Below are 19138 nucleotides of genomic sequence, written 5' to 3'. Positions count from 1 at the left end.
CAATGGCAAGTAGACCATATATCAAAAACTCTACCCTTTATTTTACTGATCTCCAATGCTAGACGTATAAAGAATTAAATTCCTCTGTATGTATAGAATCACTTCTGTGCTGTCTATTCTGCTCCGTAGGTCTATTGGTTTATTCTGCACCAAGATAACATGATATGAATTGCTATAAATTTATAATAACATTTGATACAAGTAAGGGAAAAACCTCCACCTTGTTCTTCTACTTTAGAAATGTCATAGCTTTTCTTAGCTCATTGTCTTCTCATATACATTTTAGAATCAGCTTGTCAAGCTGAATAACAATAAACAATAACAAAAACCCTATTGGTATTTTATTTGAAATGGGATTAAATTTATGAAAACTGCATTCTTATGATACTGAGTATACTTATCCATAACAGTGTATATCTTCCTATTTATTTAGGTCTTTAAAAACTTTTTCAATAAAATTAAAATTATTTTTCTAAAAATATTGTATATTCTTCATTAAGTTAATGCCTAGAAATATTTTCTATTTCTACAGTACTGCATAGGTTGATTTGTTAATAAATATGTATTTCAAGGGGTTATAATTAGAATTAAATAATATTTGTAAAGTGCCTAACGTAGTAACTGGTATATTTGTTAATGCTAATATATGTTTACTGAATAAAACAAAATAAATCACATATTCCATTTATCTCTAGTGTGTTAATTTTAGAATCATTTTGACTATTAAAATTAGCAGTGTTGAGATTTTAGTGTTTGTGTGAGATTTATATATTAATTTGGAAACAACTGAGATATTTACCATATGGAATTATCTTATCCATCCAAGAACTACATGCCTCTTTGTTTACTCAAATATTACTTTATTTCTCTCAGTGACATGTTGCAGTTTTTCCATATTTCTTAAGTTTATTCTTAGCTATGAGCTGTGGGGCTTCTTTTGGTTGCCATAATTATTGAGATCTTAAAAATATTTGCAAAATATGAGCATCTATTTATTATTTTAATTACACAAATATCCACTTACTGTAAAGAAAAAATAAGGTTTTAAACAAACAAGTGTTTCTAGTAAATCTTCCTAACCCCAAATCCTGTAATTATTGGATAAGCTGCATATTTTGGCATCTTCATTCCTTCTATGATAAAACACCTGCCTATAAATTTAATCTTTTTTTTAACTGGACTGTCTTTTTCTTCCTGGTTTTTAAGGTCTAGTTTGAAGGATCTTTCAAAAAATGATGATTCTCTACATTTTCTCTTTTGTTTAGTATTATATAAAGAAACTCTACTGATTTTTGAGTATTTGTGTGGCTGGTTAGTCATCTGGATATCCTTGAGTGATAAGATCTACCTTATGCCTTAAAAATATTACTACCATGATGGCTAGTAAAGGGATAAGAGGAGAAGCTGGAAGACTTGGCAGTAGTACTTACTAGTGAGAAATGAAGGTTTCTAACCAGGGTGGTAACAGTAAAGGTGGCAAACAGTAGCTGGATTTTGGGTATATTTTGAAGGTAGAGCCAATAAGATTTCCTGATGGATAAGATGTTGTCTGAGAGAGGAAGAAATCAGGGGTGGGCTTCCCTGGTGGCTCAGACGGTAAAGTGTCTGCCTGTAATTCGGGATACTGGGTTTGATCCCTGGGTCAGGAAGATCCCTTAGAGGAGGAAATGACAACCCACTCCAGTACTCGTCTGGAAAATCCCATGGATGGAAGAGCCTGGAAGGCTACAGTCTATTGGGTCACAAAGAGCCGACATGACTGAGTGACTTCACTATCATATCTTATCACTAAGAAAGTGGAAAGAAAATAATTATCAACTGAGCTGGGGAAGGCTGCAAGCAGAGCAGGTTTGAGTGGGCAAATCAAGAATTTTTATTTTCATCGTGTTTTTGAAGGATGGATAATTTCTAGTTTTCAGTTGTGTGGTGTTTTGTTTTCCTTTTAAGAATCTAACTCTGTTTTGGCACTTTCTTTCTGTGGAAACAATGTCACACCAGTGCCACTGTGCTTGAAGGAGTATTAGGAGCGCAGGCGGTTACTGGGCCACCTGTATGGAGCCCCAGGATGCTAAGATCATAATCTGTAAAGCAAAGGTATAAGGAAGGAGCTCTGTATTTACTGAGTTCATTCAGGTTCTCTAGTGGGCTTCCATCTGGAAGCTCCCAGTTGAACTGGTTCATACCAGCAAGTTCACCAGCACTTACTGTGTGATCATGGAAGCCACAGTATAAAACATTCAAACAGTCTTGGGCTCCCAACATTCCACATCCTTGGGAATTGTGTTTTTGAAGGACACTGCAGGGAATCAGCAGCAGCAGGGAATCTCCGAACAAGCTTACAAAATGTTTCTGTTCACTTCTTACAAAAAGCTTTCTAAGGGTACCATCCAAAGTTTCACAGCGTTTGAGAAGGTTAGACTAGATGCTCGCCTTTGTCCCCTTCGGCTATGAGACTGCTTGAGCTTACAGAGTTAAATACGTTAATTACAGTGACCCTGGAGTACATACATTAGGACAGACAAATGTGAAGGAATGCTTCTTCAGAGCTGTCAGAAAACTTCAGACCAAGGTTATTTAGTATCAGATATAAGAAAGTCCTTTTCAAAATAAAAGGGGGAGTGGGGTTGCCACTAGCGATACAAAGCTCAAACCTGCCTCTAAATTTGCGACTCAGTCAAGGTAACTAGTATGTACATTAGATGGTTGGCAGAGATTTATACCAATACTGTATTATATTCTAGACCCCTCCCCAAAATTGGTATAATGTCTTTGTATTACATTCTTAAAGGATACAAACCTCAGAGTACCATAGAGGCTATATTTAGCTACTGAAATATTTTTAACCAAGTCACTTTAAAGCCCTTTCATATATTAAATGGCAAGAAAGGACCACTAACAAAGGATTCAAATAATGTACAGGAAGGTTGACAGATTTTTTTTTTTCTGTAAATAGATAATAAAAAATCGGGGCTTTGTAGGCCATACAATCTCTACAGCAACTACTGCTATAGCATGAAACAGCCAACTAGTACATAAACAAGTAGGTGTGGCTCTGTTCCAATAACATTTTATTTGAAAAAAATGGGCAGGGGGCCAGGGTTGATTCACAGCTTTGGTTTGCTGATCTGTGGCCTACAGTACAATCACATCAATACAACACAGGTCCACAAAGCAGGACATGTGTGGGGGATGAGTTTTGCGAAAATAATTGTAGCCTGATAAGCTGGTAAGAGGTACCCATAGGAGGGATCGCAGAAAAACACTTTAAAGATGCTCAGCTTCAAATATGGCATGGCACTGGAATACTAGAACCTTTAAAAGCAGATTAACAATTGATAAAGAACAATGAAAGCAAGACAGGCAAGTTCAAGTGGCAGTAATAAACAGAAACCGCACAGTTAGGACAATAATAAGTCACATAAATAATTTCATAGAACTGTGTAATTTTGGATGGAAGTGGCCTGAGAAATAATCTTGTCTGACTTACTTGTTTTATGGAAGAGGAACCGAAAATGCATAGTGCCGTAAATTAACAAAAAGAGCTGCAAACTAAAGGGATTTTTGGAGAGCAAGGATGGGATTACATCACCAAACAAGGGTTTTAATGCAAGTGTCAGATCACAGTTAAAATGATAAAGCTGTTATACAACATTATTTATAAGTAAAAACAGAAGAGTAGCGAAATTTTCCATTTGATCTGAGCCTAGTATGTTGATGTGGTTAAAACGTGAAACAGGCAATAAGTAGGTAGAGATTCATCCAAATTAATAATATACAAATATACAAGAATACAAATAAATAATTATAAAAATACGTGTTTTATTTCAACACATATATAATATAATAATACGGCTGAAGAAAAGTACATTTTTATATAAATCCTCAGGGAACCAACATAGTTTACCACAAACAGTACGAATCAGTATGTATTGTAGCAAATAATATCATGGGCTTTGGAAGAAAAATTGCATTTGGATTCAAATCCTTTATAAGACAGATAACCTTAAGGAAGAAATCTAATTTTTAAGAGTATCTGCTCACTCATATATAAAATGTTGACAGTAATACCTACCTTGTAAGATTTTAGGGAGATTTTTTTCAAGTAGTCTATATACATATATATGTCATTTACATATAAATGTTCTAATACATAGCAGATGTATTTCTTTTTTTTATTCTTTAGACACATTTCTAGAACAATCATAATAACTAACGTTCAACTAACACTTTTAAGTCAGGCGCTTTTCAAAGGGCTTCACATTCACTAATTTCTTCATCCTCACAGTACTCCTCATGAGGTGCATGCCATTATTGCTTCTGTCTTTCGGTTAAAGAAACAGAGGCTAAAGCATTTAAGGCCACAAAGCCACCGAGCACTGAGTCAGAATTTAAACCCAAGCAATGCAGAATACTGGAACTCCAATAAAAAGGCTGAACTACCTAAAGAATTAGGTCTGAGAGTAATAGAAATGTTATTTATTCACTCTGATTAGTTCCCATTACCTCTTCCATTTTAAACTATAAAGAAAATTACAGTTTGTGCATTAAGGTAGTTTAGTGACCAAAACCACCACAGAACACTCAATGTCAAATAACTATAAAGGACTCTGATTTCTACTGGGTTTGTCTACTCTGGCTACAGATGAAAATTACATATGAAGCTTAAAAAAAATAACATAGATGTCCAAATCTCACCCCTGACTTTTTAAATAGGAACTCCAGGGTAGGCCTCAGACACATGCATTTCAAAACACTCCAGGTATGATTTTGGTGCACAGCTCGAGTGAGACTTAGAGTCCTGAACACCAAAGATGACGATGGCAAGGCAAGCCAAGTAGCATCCGGAACCAGGATGATTTTTCAAGGGAAGATTACCAATGAGAAGGAGCAGTGAAGAACAGGAACTGCTGACTGAGGACAACGAGAAGAGTAAGGCGGACAGCGGGATAAGAAGCCAGACAGGGAGGCAGGTTCACTTCCAGATGCCAGGAAGGCGAGTTACACACACAGAAAAGCGGACGGAAATGCAGTCTCTACAGCCACAACAGCAGCTCAGCAACATGGTCTGAGGGCTTACTGTGACCAGGGAAAAGGCCCACTGTTTCTGGTCATTGCTTATCCTTGCAAATGACATAATGCTTTCCTCATCATTATTGCTGCTTTTCTTTCACAACTTGCCACTATTGTTAGTTTTGTTATTATCTGCAATTCACTGACTTTGTCCCAATTTTGCTGATAAAACATCTGAGATTTGGCTTAACTTTCTCACCAGAAGATCAGAAATAAAATTGATTATAACAACTCCAATAAAGATTAATGTAGTCATTATATAAAATGTGCATGGTTAGAAAGCACACAAAGTAATCAGGGAATCATTTTCACAACAGTAGACCGCAACCAACTACAATCAAGCATAGCACCAGAAGATTATTAATATAAAACTCTAAATATAGGTTTCATAGGATTAAGACATTGCTGAGACAGCATCAAATTGAGGCTTCCAATTTGTGGTATTACAGCTGAACTAATCAAGAGGGACACAAGTCTATTCTTGTCTACTATGATTTAAAAATCATAGTAACCTAGGAGCCATTTATTCCAACACACTCAGGGGGTTCTTAACTGTTTATTTTAATGACTTTCTCTTGAGAATCGAATGGAATCTGGATCTTTTTTGCAGAACAGAAATGCAAGTGCACATAAGCAGCATTTTCCAGGTAACATCATGACGCTTCCTGGTGGCTTCCCTGGTGGCTCAGAGGTTAAAGAGTCTCCCTGCAATGCAGGAGACCTGGGTTCGATCCTTGGGTCGGGAAGATTCCCTGGAGAAGGAAATGGCAACCCACTCCAGTACTCTTGCCCAGAGAATCCCATGGAGGGAGGAGCCTGGTGGGCTACAGTCCATGGGGTCGCAAAGAGTCAGACACGACTGAGCGACAAACTACTGTCATGATGCCACTCACCTTGGCCAGCAGAAGAGCCCTGGATTTGTGGATTTCCTAAAGACCCTGCTATGGGGAAATGTTCACTCTCTTTCTCTAAGTTTTTCACACCTTAGATGTGAACTGTTCATATGTATGGAGATGTGGATTCTGTACATGCTTATCTCTCTACAGCACCAGCACATCCCTAAATAAACGATTCAACAGGGCACCTGCTTCCAGGTGAGCTGTGGCTCACTGATGTGCACGCCCCTTCTCTGTACGGCCCCATTTCTGAATCGCACGTGCTTATGAGACAAGACAACTGCGTGAAATGGTGAACATACAGGTTCAGATTTGGAAGACAGGTGTTCAAGTCCAGGCTTGATGCTTTTTTAGCAGTACGAGGTTAAAACATTTGACCTATGCCTTCAATGTTTGTAAGAAAAAAGTTAAATTCAACTTCAGCAATCTTGAGTGAGTACTGAGCAGAGCTTCAGGGTCCTCATCTGATAAATGGTAACAGCATGTAACTGACATGTTTAGAAAATTAAATAAGATAATACATATAAAGAACATAGCAAAATACCCTGGCACAGAGTAAATGCTCAGGAATCGACTCTTATTAATGCACCTCATATTGTATAAAATATCTGTCTTGCAGGGTAACAAGAGAGGCATGTGGACTTGGAATAAACACTGTTAACTAAATGGCGGTGCCTGTGGACAGAGGGGGGAGCGGAGACACAGGAGTGAGTAGCGCGCTGAGCACCAGCCAGGAGAGGCGGCCCCTCCTCCCCTCTGCGATGGTGCACTCCCCAGGCTCTTGGGGGTGCTCATGGCTCAGAAGTATCAGCTGATTCCCTCTGTGGGATTTGCCCCAGGATGAAGAGAGTAGCTCACCCAAAGTCACACCCCTTCTTCAGGGCACCCCTGATTCAATGACTGAATGACCTGGAGACGCAAAGCCTGAGCCCTTAGACCCACTTTAGGACAAGTCTGAAGTCTATCCCAGCTCCAGAGTTCCCAAGATCAACTGAAGCTTTCTAGGCAATTGAAATGCAATTCGCCTTCTCCCTCTGCCCAGCTTCTGTCTCTCCTTAGAGGTACTGAGTCCCTAGGAGGGTTCCACACACAAGTGTGTCTCAGAGTCGGCTGCTTCGAGAAATGTTTTATGACACCTGCCCAAAGTCAGAAAGCTAATGAGAGACCAAAAGGGGGTCTGCTACAGACAGCAGACCATTCCACAGCACATCTGCCGGCATCATTCCACAATGAACAATCCAGAAGGGAGGGAGCGGGAGGGAGGCTTGGGAGGGAAGGGGCGGGGGTACACCTGTGGCTGATTCTTGTTGACAGAAAACCACAAAATTCCGTAAAGCAAATATCCTTCAATTAAAAAAATAAAGTCGCAAAAAAAAAAATGCTTCGAACAAAATATCTGACATTATAAACAGAGCTGTTTTAAAGAACTCTTTTATAAAAACCGTTGTGCTTTGATTTATAAATGGAGAAATAATATATCACCTAACCAAATTAGATGACTTTAAATGTGACTTATTTGTATTTATTCTAATTTGTGTAAGAAATATGAACATCAATACATCTCCCTAACCTTCTTAACTCAGGGAAAAAAGAAAAGCAGAAGAGACCAAGTGAAAGGAGGAACCAAAAGCCCTATAAGGTAACAGAAATGTTTCCATAAAATATTCTAACCACGTCTCATATGTGGAGCAGAATAAAAATGAGGGAAGATCCCTATTGAAGTTGAGCTGATGAGACACAAGAAAGCAATCATTCCTATCTCAGAGCAGAAAACAGCAAGGTGAAGGAAGAGGGGAATTTCCTGGGATGCTTTCCATTTCACTTCGGAAGCAGAGACCAACTGGATCAAAAGGGGCTTCAAAGATAGACAGCTTCTGCCTTTTATTTTATATAAGCAGAAACTGCACCCTAGAGGGTCACTTTGCTCTCCAAGGGCACAAGGGCACAGAGTAGCCTGGTCTAGGACTCAGTCTCCAGTCTTCCAGCTTTGTCTTCAACACGTGATTCTGATACTTTATGTAAAGAGTAACACCCACCAAAAAATTCATATAAATGCCAGCGTAAGTATAATATGTATCACAGGAACTTCCCTGGTGGTCCAATGGCTAAGACTCCACATGTCCAATGCAAGGGGCCCCAGTTCGATCCCTGGTCAGGGAACTGGAGCCCACATGCCAAAACTGACGATCCTGCATGCCAGAATGAAGATGAAAGACCTCGTGTGCGCTGATGCTGGGAGGGATTGGGGGCAGGAGGAGAAGGGGACGACAGAGGATGAGATGGCTGGATGGCATCACTGACTCGATGGACGTGAGTCTGAGTGAACTCCGGGAGTTGGTGATGGACAGGGGGGCCTGGTGTGCTGCGATTCAGGGGGTCGCAAAGAGTCGGACACAACTGAGCGACTGAACTGAACTGAACTGAGCTACAACTAAGACCTGGTGCAGCCAAGTAAAAAACAAATATTTTTTAAAATTAACCAGTCAATCTAAGACAGAAATGGAAAATTTTTAAAATATAAAAAGAAAAAAATAAAATGTATTATAAAACTACATATAACTTTTGAATTAGGCATCAGTGTCTCTCCCCGCCCTCCCCATCAATGTGGATGATTGGAACTTGCCTACATTATGGGTTTTCACAGAATGTCTCTACAAGGAAGGTTAGAACTCCAGCAATTAAAGTTCATCAAATATTGTATCTTAATGCCCTTATCTCAGAATGAGGACAATAATTACTATCTCATTCAATAGGATGCCATAAAGACTAAATATTTAATGGTAGCAACACATTTTAAATGTCACGTAAACAAATACCATAGTGATACACATAGCAACTTCTAGCATGTTAATATTACGCAGAACTGAAAAGAGCCCAAGACACAGGAACATTTAGACACCTGACTATTTCCAATCAAGAGAGCAAGATTTAAACTGATACACCTACTTTAATCAAGACATCCCAATTCTTAGAAATCCCTGTGTTAGGCAAATCTACCACCAAGAAATCTAAGACTTTTGGGGAAAAAATAGGGGAATGGGATAGAAGTTAAAAGAAACTCATGATTATCTTTAAAATACTTTTAAATTACTAAAATAGAATAGGGCAACCATAATATGTAAGGAAATACCACAGACATTTTATAGATTTTGAATTTGTCCCAGTAAGTACTATATCATTCATTTTTATATATGATTTCTGCTTTCTAGAAACCTCTGAGAATCTCTCTGTCCTTTGTTACAATGAAGTAATTGCTAAGAATCACTACCTTCTGTCCTTTCCACATCTGCATTCTTTAGCCAAAGTGCTCAAAGAACAAGTTTGGTTTTTGAAGACTTCATTGTTTTAAATGTTTGGGTAAATTTTATTTCCCTTGCTTGGAAAAGAGGAGGCAGCAAAAGTCCCTCTGAAGCACAGCTCAGCCCAGTTTCCCTCATGTCAGAGTTAGGCTTTGGGACCCCTTTGCAGAGACTTAAAGTTCAGCTCCCTGAATTTTAACAAACCAAAGAGCAGTACTAAGACCCTTCCATTCCTTTATCAATTCCCAGGGCTTCTTTGAAAAATCTCCATTTCTACTGTGCTATTTCTTTTAAACAATTATCTACTTCACCTAATCTATTCCGTCTTTTTCTAGCTACATTAGTAACAATTTACAGATGAAACTATAAGTCGAGAGAAAAGACACACAGAAGCAAATTCATGAATATCAGAATTTTGAATAAAGATAAACTGTGATTAGTAAACAGATGGTAACAATACTAGTCTAGATAGCTAAGATAATGTGGTGTGAACCAATCTGCCTGGTGTGCTCAGTCGCTAAGTAGTGTCCCACTCTTCTGCGATCCCATGGACTGTAGCCCACCACGCTCCTCTGTGGCATTTCCAGGCAAGAATACTGAAGAGGGTTATTATTTCCTTCTCCAGGGGATCTTTTCCAACCCAGGGATCGAACGCACGTCTCCTGCGTTGGCAGGTGGATTCTTTAACACTGAGCCACCTGGGAAGCCAAACTAATCTGCATAACAACCAACTACTGGCCTGGGTGAAATTAGTCAGTGACTCATCGATTTATAATGCTCCTACATTTATACACAGATACTAAGATATCTGGCTTCACCAACTCAAGGGACATGAGTTTGAGCAAACTCTGGGAAATAGTGAAGGATGCGGAAGCCTGGCGTGCTGCAGTCCACGGGGTCGCAAAGAATGAGACATGACTAAGCGACTGAACAACAACAACAGCTAAGATATAAAGCTGCATGAAAATTCCAGGGAAATAACATTTATGTTCACTTTCCTTGCAGGAAAATACACAAATGAACGCTGTGGAGGTATCACATAAAACATGTTGGACTCAATCAGCAGTCTTCAAAACAGGTAACCCCTTCCAAAAGGGAGTATCTTAAGTCTTTTCAAGGAAAATATAGTTTTTTAAGCACACATAGTCTTAAGACATAGTTAGTTTAAAGGAATTGATTTTTGGATGCTAAATATGCAAATTAACAGCTCCCCTACAACATTGAGGGTGGAAATTTTCTCTTGAAAATAATCAAGGATGTAAAATTTTTGACGCTGAAAATTTGCCATGAAATTCTTTTTAATGGATAATGATGGCAGGTATCAAATAGTTATGCCAAATATTCTGTGGAATTAATTTAAAAGAACGTATTTCATTTTAAAATCTCAATATCACAATATCCTCAAAATTTTATCTTTTAAAAACATTCAAACTTATTATCAAAAAGTTTTAGCTGTCAACACAGAACTGTACAAGAGGTTAGACATTTATTGATATCCACTAGAGAGATGGTGAGCAAAAAAGTTTGAAAGCCACCAGACTAAATCATGTCAAGGTTTCATTAACCTCTAATATTCTAATATCAAAATTCTAAACAAGGTGTTCTATATATAAGTCCTACTCTGTCTAGAGTGACACAGAAAGGTTGGGCCTATTAAAGAGCCCTTGGGAGTGTAGGTGAGGTTTGAGCAGGGTTTTATGAACGGAAAACAGGAAACTTGAAGAACCCGGAAACGATGAAGAGGCCCCCTGCAGGAGAGGGGAAGCAGATGTGGCTGGGAGGAAAATGGGAAGACCAGGAGCTTTCAGGTCGCAAGAAACTTGGGTTCAAATTCAGGTTTTACTACATTTGGGCTGAACCAGTTTGAAGAAATCTTCATTTCTATTTTGAAGATCAAATAAAGAGATAGAAAAGAAAGTGCTTTTTAAATTATAAACTAACAGCACTTGTTAGTCATTAAGCCCTTTTCAACCAGAAACCATGAGCAGTAGCAGTTTACACCATGGCTGAAAGCCTGGGCTCTGGAACCAGTAGATTGTGTCGGGACAAAAGCTGCCAATTCCTGGAGTGACAATCTCAGCCCGGATGGGAGGGAGCAGGCAGGCAACCCAGTCTAGAACAGGGCTTTAGTAATAAAGCTACCAACATGACTCCTTGGTTTCTCAGAAAGAGTATGTGACAATGATCCAATGAACTTCTTGGCTAACAAAGTAGCATGTATTTTTTTCCCCTTGCTTAAATGTTAAAACTCCAAAAGAACACATTGCAATTTATGCTACAAAGAATATCTTGATGTATTTGGTAAATTATATTTGGTGGTTAAGATGGTACATTTGTTAGAAATGATTCTGCATTGTGGTAGGAACATTCTGACCTTCACCTAAGGGCGTTCTGACCCTAGGGTACCAAAGACCTCATTATAAAATATCCTGACCTATTACTAACATACCAAACACAGAACCAAAAGCAGCAATATGAGATAAACCCTTTAAGTGCTGATGTTTTTAGTCTTTTGAAAACTGTTACTGGAATACTTTAGGGTGGGATGATTTGGGAGAATGACATTCTAACATGTATACTATCATGTGAATTGAATCGCCAGTCTATGTCTGACGCAGGATGCAGCATGCTTGGGGCTGGTGCATGGGGATGACCCAGAAAGATGTTCTGGGGAGGGAGGTGGGAGGGGGGTTCATGTTTGGGAATGCATGTAAGAATTAAAGATTTTAAAATTTAAAAAATAAAAAACTAAAAATTAAAAAAAAAAAAAAGAAGAAAAAAAAATTATAGAAGTAATTCATAGTTCCTCATTCATGATCTTTAAAATATATTTTTTACATATATACATACATAAAGTGAAGTGACGTCACTCAGTCATGCCCAACTCTTTGCGACCCCTTGGACTGTAGTTTACAAGGTTCCTCTGTCCATGGAATTTTCCAGGCAAGAGTACTGGAGTGGGTTGCCATTTCCTTCTCCAATATACATACATATTTATATATAAAATACATACATGCATTTATATATAAATGCAGACATATATATTCATATACATACGTATGTATATAGAAGACAAAGCTGGTCTTCCACACCTACCCCTGACTTTTCAAAATTTGTTCATGACAAGATGCATAGTTTTTCAGAAATTATCTTAGAAGTTAGAAGTTTTGGTTAAAGTCTTGACCAAAATGTAGAAACACAAAGCTCAGAAATGGGTTATTTTAAGAAAAGCATTTTAAAGCCCATGTTTTAACTTTTAAAAAGTCCCAGAACTATTAACTACAGGGTAATGTGCCAAATAGATTATACTGCTTTCCAATTTAATTTAAGCATTATATTTGTGCTAAAACTCAGGATATGTTTGCTACACTTGAGATATTTTCAATATATAATATGTATTGAGAAGCAATAGAGCAATGTTAGGAATTTTTTAACTTACATGTGTGCCTGGCCAGTGAGTAGTTGGATCCACCGCTAGTCAAACCAAATCCTTCAGGAATCTGACTAGAGCTTCGAGGTCTGGTCAACAGTTTAGGAGGTTCAATTTCAGCACCAAATTCAGCTCCTATTACTCCTAGTAAAACAATAGCAGTAGCTTGCTTCCGTCTTTCCTCATAAGATGTGGAAATTTTCTTCATTTGTGGGACACTTGATAAGCAACCTGAAAACCAAACCATAAGAACAGAGATTAAAAGACTATCAACACATATGATGAAACATTCAAGACTGCTCGGTCATGAAGGGACTGCCTTTTCAGTAAATGGCACTGAAACGACTGTTATCCTTGTGCAAAAGAATGACTTTGGATTTCTGCCTCTCATGATATAAGAAGATGAACTCAAAATCGATCACAGCCCTAAATATACAATAAAACTAAGCAACTTGCAGAAAAAATATAGATGAATATTTTCATGATTTGGGGTTAGGTAATGATTTCTTAGATATTATAGCAAAACATGAGGAATTTTTAAAATGTTTTCAAATTGAACTTCAATATTAAACACTTGAGCTTCCAATAATATAATCAGGAAAGTAAAAAGAATGCACAGACTGAGAGAAAACATTGTCAAATTGTATATCTAATAAGAGATTGTATCCAGAATACCTAAGGACCTCTTCTGACAACTCTATATTAAGAAAACCCAACTTTTAAAATGAGCAACTAATTTAAATAGGCATTTCCCCAAAGATATATGAATGGCCAATATGCACATTAAAGCTACTCAATGTCATTGGTCATTCAGCTCAGTTCAGTCGCTCAGTCGTGTCTAACTCTTTGCGACCCCATGAATTGCAGCACGCCAGGCTTCCCTGTCCATTACCAACTCCCAGAGTTCACTCAGACTCACGTCCATCGAGTCAGTGATGCCATCGGGAAAATGCAAATGAAAACCTCACTGAGATACCATTTTACATCCATTAGAATGGCTATAATTACAAGGACAGCCCATAACATGTATTGTTGAGCCTGTATAGAAATTGAAACTCTCATGCATTCCTGGTGGGGATGTAAAATGATACAACTACTTTAGAAAATGGTTTGGTAGTTAGAGTTATAACATATGGCCCAGCAATCCCACTCCTAGGTATCTACCCAAGGGGAGTGAAAACAAATGTCCATATAAAGACGTGTACATGAACATCCAGGCTTCCCTGGTGGCCCAGGGGTAAACAATCTGCCTGCCAATTCAGGAGATGCAGAAGACGTGGGTTTGATCCCTAGGCCGGGATGATCCCCTGAAGTAGGAAATGGCAACCAACTCCAGTATTCTTGCCTGGAAAATTCCATGAACAGAGAAGCCTGTGGGGTGCAGTCTATGGGGTTGCAAAGAGTCAGACACAACCGAGAGTGCACAATGATTGTCTACAACAGCATCACCCGTAAGAGCCAAAAAGCAGGAACAACAAAAGTCCATCAGCTGTTAGACAGCTAAACAGAATGTGCCACATTCATTCAATACAATATTATTCAGCAATAGAAACGAATGAAACATTAATACATGGTGCAATATGGATGTGAATATATGTACACAACCAACTTTATAAAATCCTAACATTTTCCAAAAGTGTTTCAGATTTTTAAAAATAATTAATTAATGTGGATACAGCTAAAGTCTACTATGGTTTGTGTCTTGACTTTCTACACCTCTCTCTTACCCGAGAGGTCACCATGATTATGACCTTAGCAAATATTTTTTATCTATTATATAATCATATCAATGTTACCTGAAATATATATTTTCTTGCCTTGAACCATGCTTGCATTCCATCCATAAACTCTGGGTATATGGACGAATGAAAACCAGTAGGTAGATAGGTAGGTAAACAGGCCAAATAGACAAACTTTGAACTAAATTTCCTCATAGAGGTTTTTGAGAGTATGTCCATGGGTAAGACTGAACTATTATTTTCTTTCCATGTACTATTCCTGTTGGCTCTTGGTAGCAATATAATACAAATCTCTAAAATTGGGTTAACTTTTACTCCCCAATCCTCTGAAAACAGTTAAAGAATCATTGAAGTTAGATGAAATTATTTACAATTATCAGGGCCTGTGAGCTTCCCTGGTAGCACAGACGGTAAAGAATTTGCCTGCAATACAGGAGACTTGGGGTTCAGTCCATGGGTCAGGAAGATCCCCTGGAGAAAGGAATGGCTACTCACTCCAGTATTCTTGCCTGGAAAATCTCATGGACAGAGAGGAGCCTGGTGGGCATCAACCCAGGGGGTCACAAAGAGTCGGACACGACTGAGTGACTACCACTGACAGCACCTGTGTCTCAGGATGACCCTCTTCTGGAGGCAGGAAGTAGCAGACACATGGGTAGGGAAGGCGTAGGGGTGGAGGAAAGAATATTTTTGTTGTTGTTGCTATGAATTCATTTTCTGTAATAATTATTTGGCTTGATTTTCTACTAAATTCTTGAATCATTTCAGATAGCTTACAGTTTTAGAATTATCCATTTCATCCAAGTTTTTAAATGTGTTGGTCTGAAGTCATTTAGACTGTTCTCTATGATTTAAAAAATCTCACTTGTATCCGTTGCTATGAATTCTTATAAGCATTGTTTACTTGTGCCCAGTTACTCAGTCGTGTCTGACTCTTTGCAACCCCTGGACTGTAAACCGCTGGGCTCCTCTATGCATAGAATTTTCCAGGCGAGAATACTGAAGAGGGTTGCCACTTTCTACCCCAGGGGAAGGGGACTTTCCTGACCCACGGCCTGAACTCACATTTCTTGTATCTCCTACATTGGCAGGTGGATTTTTTTTTTTTTTTTTTTTACCACTAGTGCCACCTGGGAAGCTTGTTGTTTACTTACACTTTCTCTAATATTATTTTCCCTGACCTCTTGATAAGTTTTTCTAGAAATACACTTTCTATCAGATTTCCAAAAATACCCTGGTTTTGATCTTACTGTTTCATTGCTTTCTATTTCACTCATTTCTGCGATTACTTTTACTCTCTCTCCTGCCTCCCACTTTCTTTAGGTTTTCTCTCTATTCTCTCTTTCTCTGTGTTTCTAGGTTCCCAGATTGAACACAACTCATTTCATTATTTTCTATTATGTTTAACAGAGCGAGTCATATGCTGGCATCCACTTTCCTCTTCTCCTTTAATAATACAACCTCGATTTTGACTGAGTAACAATGTATTCATATTCTTTCAATATTCTTGCAGGAACCAAGAAAGGCTGGCGTTAGATTCTCTTTGCTCATACGAGCCAAAGCCTGCTTCTGAAAAGCAGCTAATCATTTCAGTCGCGATTACTGCATTTCTATTCCGTTACTTGTCCACAAAGATATCTATCTTTCTGGAGCCTAATTATGCCTTGTTGGTTTTCTTTTTGAATATTTTATCCATCATAGCTATACATGGGGTACAGAGGGATTTCAAAGGCAAACTTCTGGAGCCATCTGGACTGGTTGGAGGTCAGCTTTCTGTCTTTCTAATTTTAACCCATCCAGTTTTTCTTGTCTCTTTCAGCCCATTGTTCTATACATTAAATCAATACAATGAAGGGCCCACAGAGCAGTATGGCAACTAAGAAAGTAGCAACAGGGACTTCAGAATACTTTTAGATAATTATTTTGTCTTTGTGGAGACAAAAATATTTCTTAGTTATTCTATACTACTGCAGGAAAGGCAAGGGGGTGAGAACAGGGAGGGTTTAAGGGGCACCAAACACCAGAGGTCTTCATACAGCAACCTGAAGAACTTTAATGTTAGGCTAACGGAACGCTGTTGACCAGTTTCTGTATAAGCTGGTGTCATGAGATTCACGGTCAGAGAGATCATGATAACAGTAGCATGGAGGTGATGGTGGTGGCTGAGTCGCTAAGTTGTGTCCGAATCACTGTGACCCCATGGGCTGCAGCCTGCCAGGCTCCTCTGTCCGAGTGGGTTGCTGTTTCCTTCTCCTCAGGAATTTCCTGACCCAGGGACCAAACCCAGGTCTCTCTTGCATTACAGGCGGTCTCCTGTATTGCGAGTGGACTCTTTACCGACTGAGCCAGCAGGGAAGCCCCAGGATGGGAAAGTAGACTGGGAGGTAAGAAGATTGGTGTCAAGTAGAACCAAAAGATGGCTGATGCAATGATCAAGTGGAGGACAGTGAGCAGCGGAATTCACAATTCATCCCTTCAGTTAATCATTCATCATATAAGAATGGGGGATCTAGTGTATGCATGGCATTATGCAAATATGAACTAATGAATTCATATGGGAAGAACTAAGATAAATGAATAGGCATAAGAAAAGCAAAGTCCCCATCCCCACTGAACTTAAAGGCGACTAAACAGAATTAGAAACGTTAACGGTGACAAAACCAGTAGGAACTTCATGGTCTAAGAGAACAGTATGTGTAAGAACCTAAAGCATACAGGAATTTGCTGATTTCTACTGCAAGAATAGGTAACTGGGCTGGAACGCTGGAAGTCGCGAAGGGAAAGGTGAAAAATGAGGGCAAATCACAGCTGACTCTACTGGTCATATTCCCATTGTTCAGTCCTTTGAACAATGGAACTTAGGGTTTTAGAAAACCATTCTGAGTGTGTATGAAGAATGCTGGATATGAGGCGATCAATAAAGAGGGTATTGCAGAAATGAAAGCCACAGGTTAAGGTTGGTTTGCTGTTGAGATGTCAGATAGGAGATGCAGAGAAGTGGATGGCTTCTAGATCCATGGTGAGCTCTGGGTAGCTGATAGAAAACACTGCAGAAAGATATCAGATATCATGCTCTGAATTCTTTTAAAAATCCAAATTAACTGAAACAAAAGTAAAACAAAATTTTTTAAGCCCTTGCAAGAGAGATAGGTCTGCTCTTTCTAGAAATTAAACAACAACAACAACAACACAACACCTAGAACACAAAGCTTCTTAGAAAACTTAAATTCCATTTATTTAGCTCTGCTGAAGGCAGAATAGGATGTGGGCTGAATCTAAGAAATGGAAATGGCAAGTCAGTATAAAGAATTTAAGAGTCCGACAGGAATCATTGAGTAAGAAAGTGGCATTAAAGTACTTAAGGAAAAAAGGGGGATTAGTTATTAAGGGGTAACATCAAAGAATAGTTTTTGTTTATTTGGAGTCCAAGAAAAGTTTGGGGCATATGAGAACACAAAAGATTTGTTCCTGTCATTGTTATAGTTTCTTAGCTTCTGCACGATACATACATTTTACTGTTTGCCTGTTTTTTTTCTTTTTCCCAAAAAAAAGTTAATTTAGGAAATTTGCCAATCTTATATATCTCTGTCTTATACATGAGACAACAGAGAACAGATTTATCTTTAAAACTATTCTAATTCTTTCACATAAAATTTTAGTTATTTCCCTAATTTGCTTTATTTTGTTTGGTGTATTTCAACTCACACACAGGTTGCTTTATAACATTCCCCAATGTTACAAACTTATAACTTCTAAAGCCATGTTAAGTCATATTTCATGAATTAACATTTTTTTATAAAAAGTCTCAATTAAAAGGTTTAGAAATATTTTTGTAACATAGCTATGTCTTCTAATCAGATACCGTAGTACCCACTTAGGTTTCTTCATGGGTGTTTTTTCTGATTTTTTTTTAAGACAAAGAGGAAATGTTAGTAAAAGTATTAGCATGTGCATGTGAGTACAGATTCAAAGTATGACTGATCTGCGACAGTTTATACTAACCAAAGGGGGAAGACACCCTAAAAGCTCAACCACACTAAACAGGAAGAGAAATCAATAATCCCAGCCTCTGCTGTTTAGAAGGATGAAAATGGACCCTAATTCCAGCAAAGTGATATGTAATAGTTTGATCATCTATACCTCAGTACATGCAATTAAAGCCAACTTTATTTCTGGGGAAGAACAGACAGGAGGAGTAAGAGCTGGGTGCCACGGCCTCTAGATTCCAGGAGCACGTATTTTATTCTTTGCATAGTCTTCTGGAAACAGGAAGCCAACCAAGCTCCCCTCCCCCCGTGTCTCGGCGAGAGCATGCTCCGTAACAATAGTTCAAAGGAAAGCTCTATTCTGCAGTTGCACTGATTGTTCTGTCAGCTGACCTCTGCAGAAGGGAATTGCTAACCGCTGCCTGGCTCCTCAGCTGACAAATGAATGATCGCGGCTCCATCTATTTTCACTATGGCTGCCTCTAGCCCAGGTGCTCAGACAGAGAGCCCGGTGTGACATCTTAGATCAAGATGAATTGGCACAAACTCCTGATCCAAGATTGTTTTATACCATTTAATTTAGTTTCTTCCCCTGCCTGGATGAGCACAGCTCTGGTTATGGATTTCTATTCTAATGTACTGAAGCAGGGCCTGAAAGAAGCCAATGAAGCAGCTGCCGGAGCAGGGGGCTGCGGGGATACTGATCAATAGGCAAGGC

At 38.6% G+C, this 19138-nt stretch overlaps 1 protein-coding gene across 6 annotated transcripts in view; it reads right to left on the bottom strand.

Moving 5' to 3' along the window:
- Positions 1–19138, bottom strand: part of WDR7 (WD repeat domain 7) — a 354635-nt gene that overhangs the window by 142242 nt on the left and 193255 nt on the right. For all 6 annotated transcript variants that reach the window (XM_069568596.1, XM_069568597.1, XM_069568598.1 and 3 more), the window contains one exon: positions 12705–12926. In XM_069568596.1, coding sequence (XP_069424697.1) covers positions 12705–12926 — 222 coding nt within the window. The remainder of the gene's footprint in view (positions 1–12704; positions 12927–19138) is intronic.

This window comes from Ovis canadensis, chromosome 23 (genome assembly GCF_042477335.2).
Source record: "Ovis canadensis isolate MfBH-ARS-UI-01 breed Bighorn chromosome 23, ARS-UI_OviCan_v2, whole genome shotgun sequence".
In the NCBI taxonomy this organism is placed as follows: Eukaryota; Metazoa; Chordata; class Mammalia; order Artiodactyla; family Bovidae; genus Ovis; species Ovis canadensis.
The sequence above is the reverse complement of the archived record's forward strand: the minus strand, read 5'-3'. Positions and strand labels throughout refer to the sequence as shown.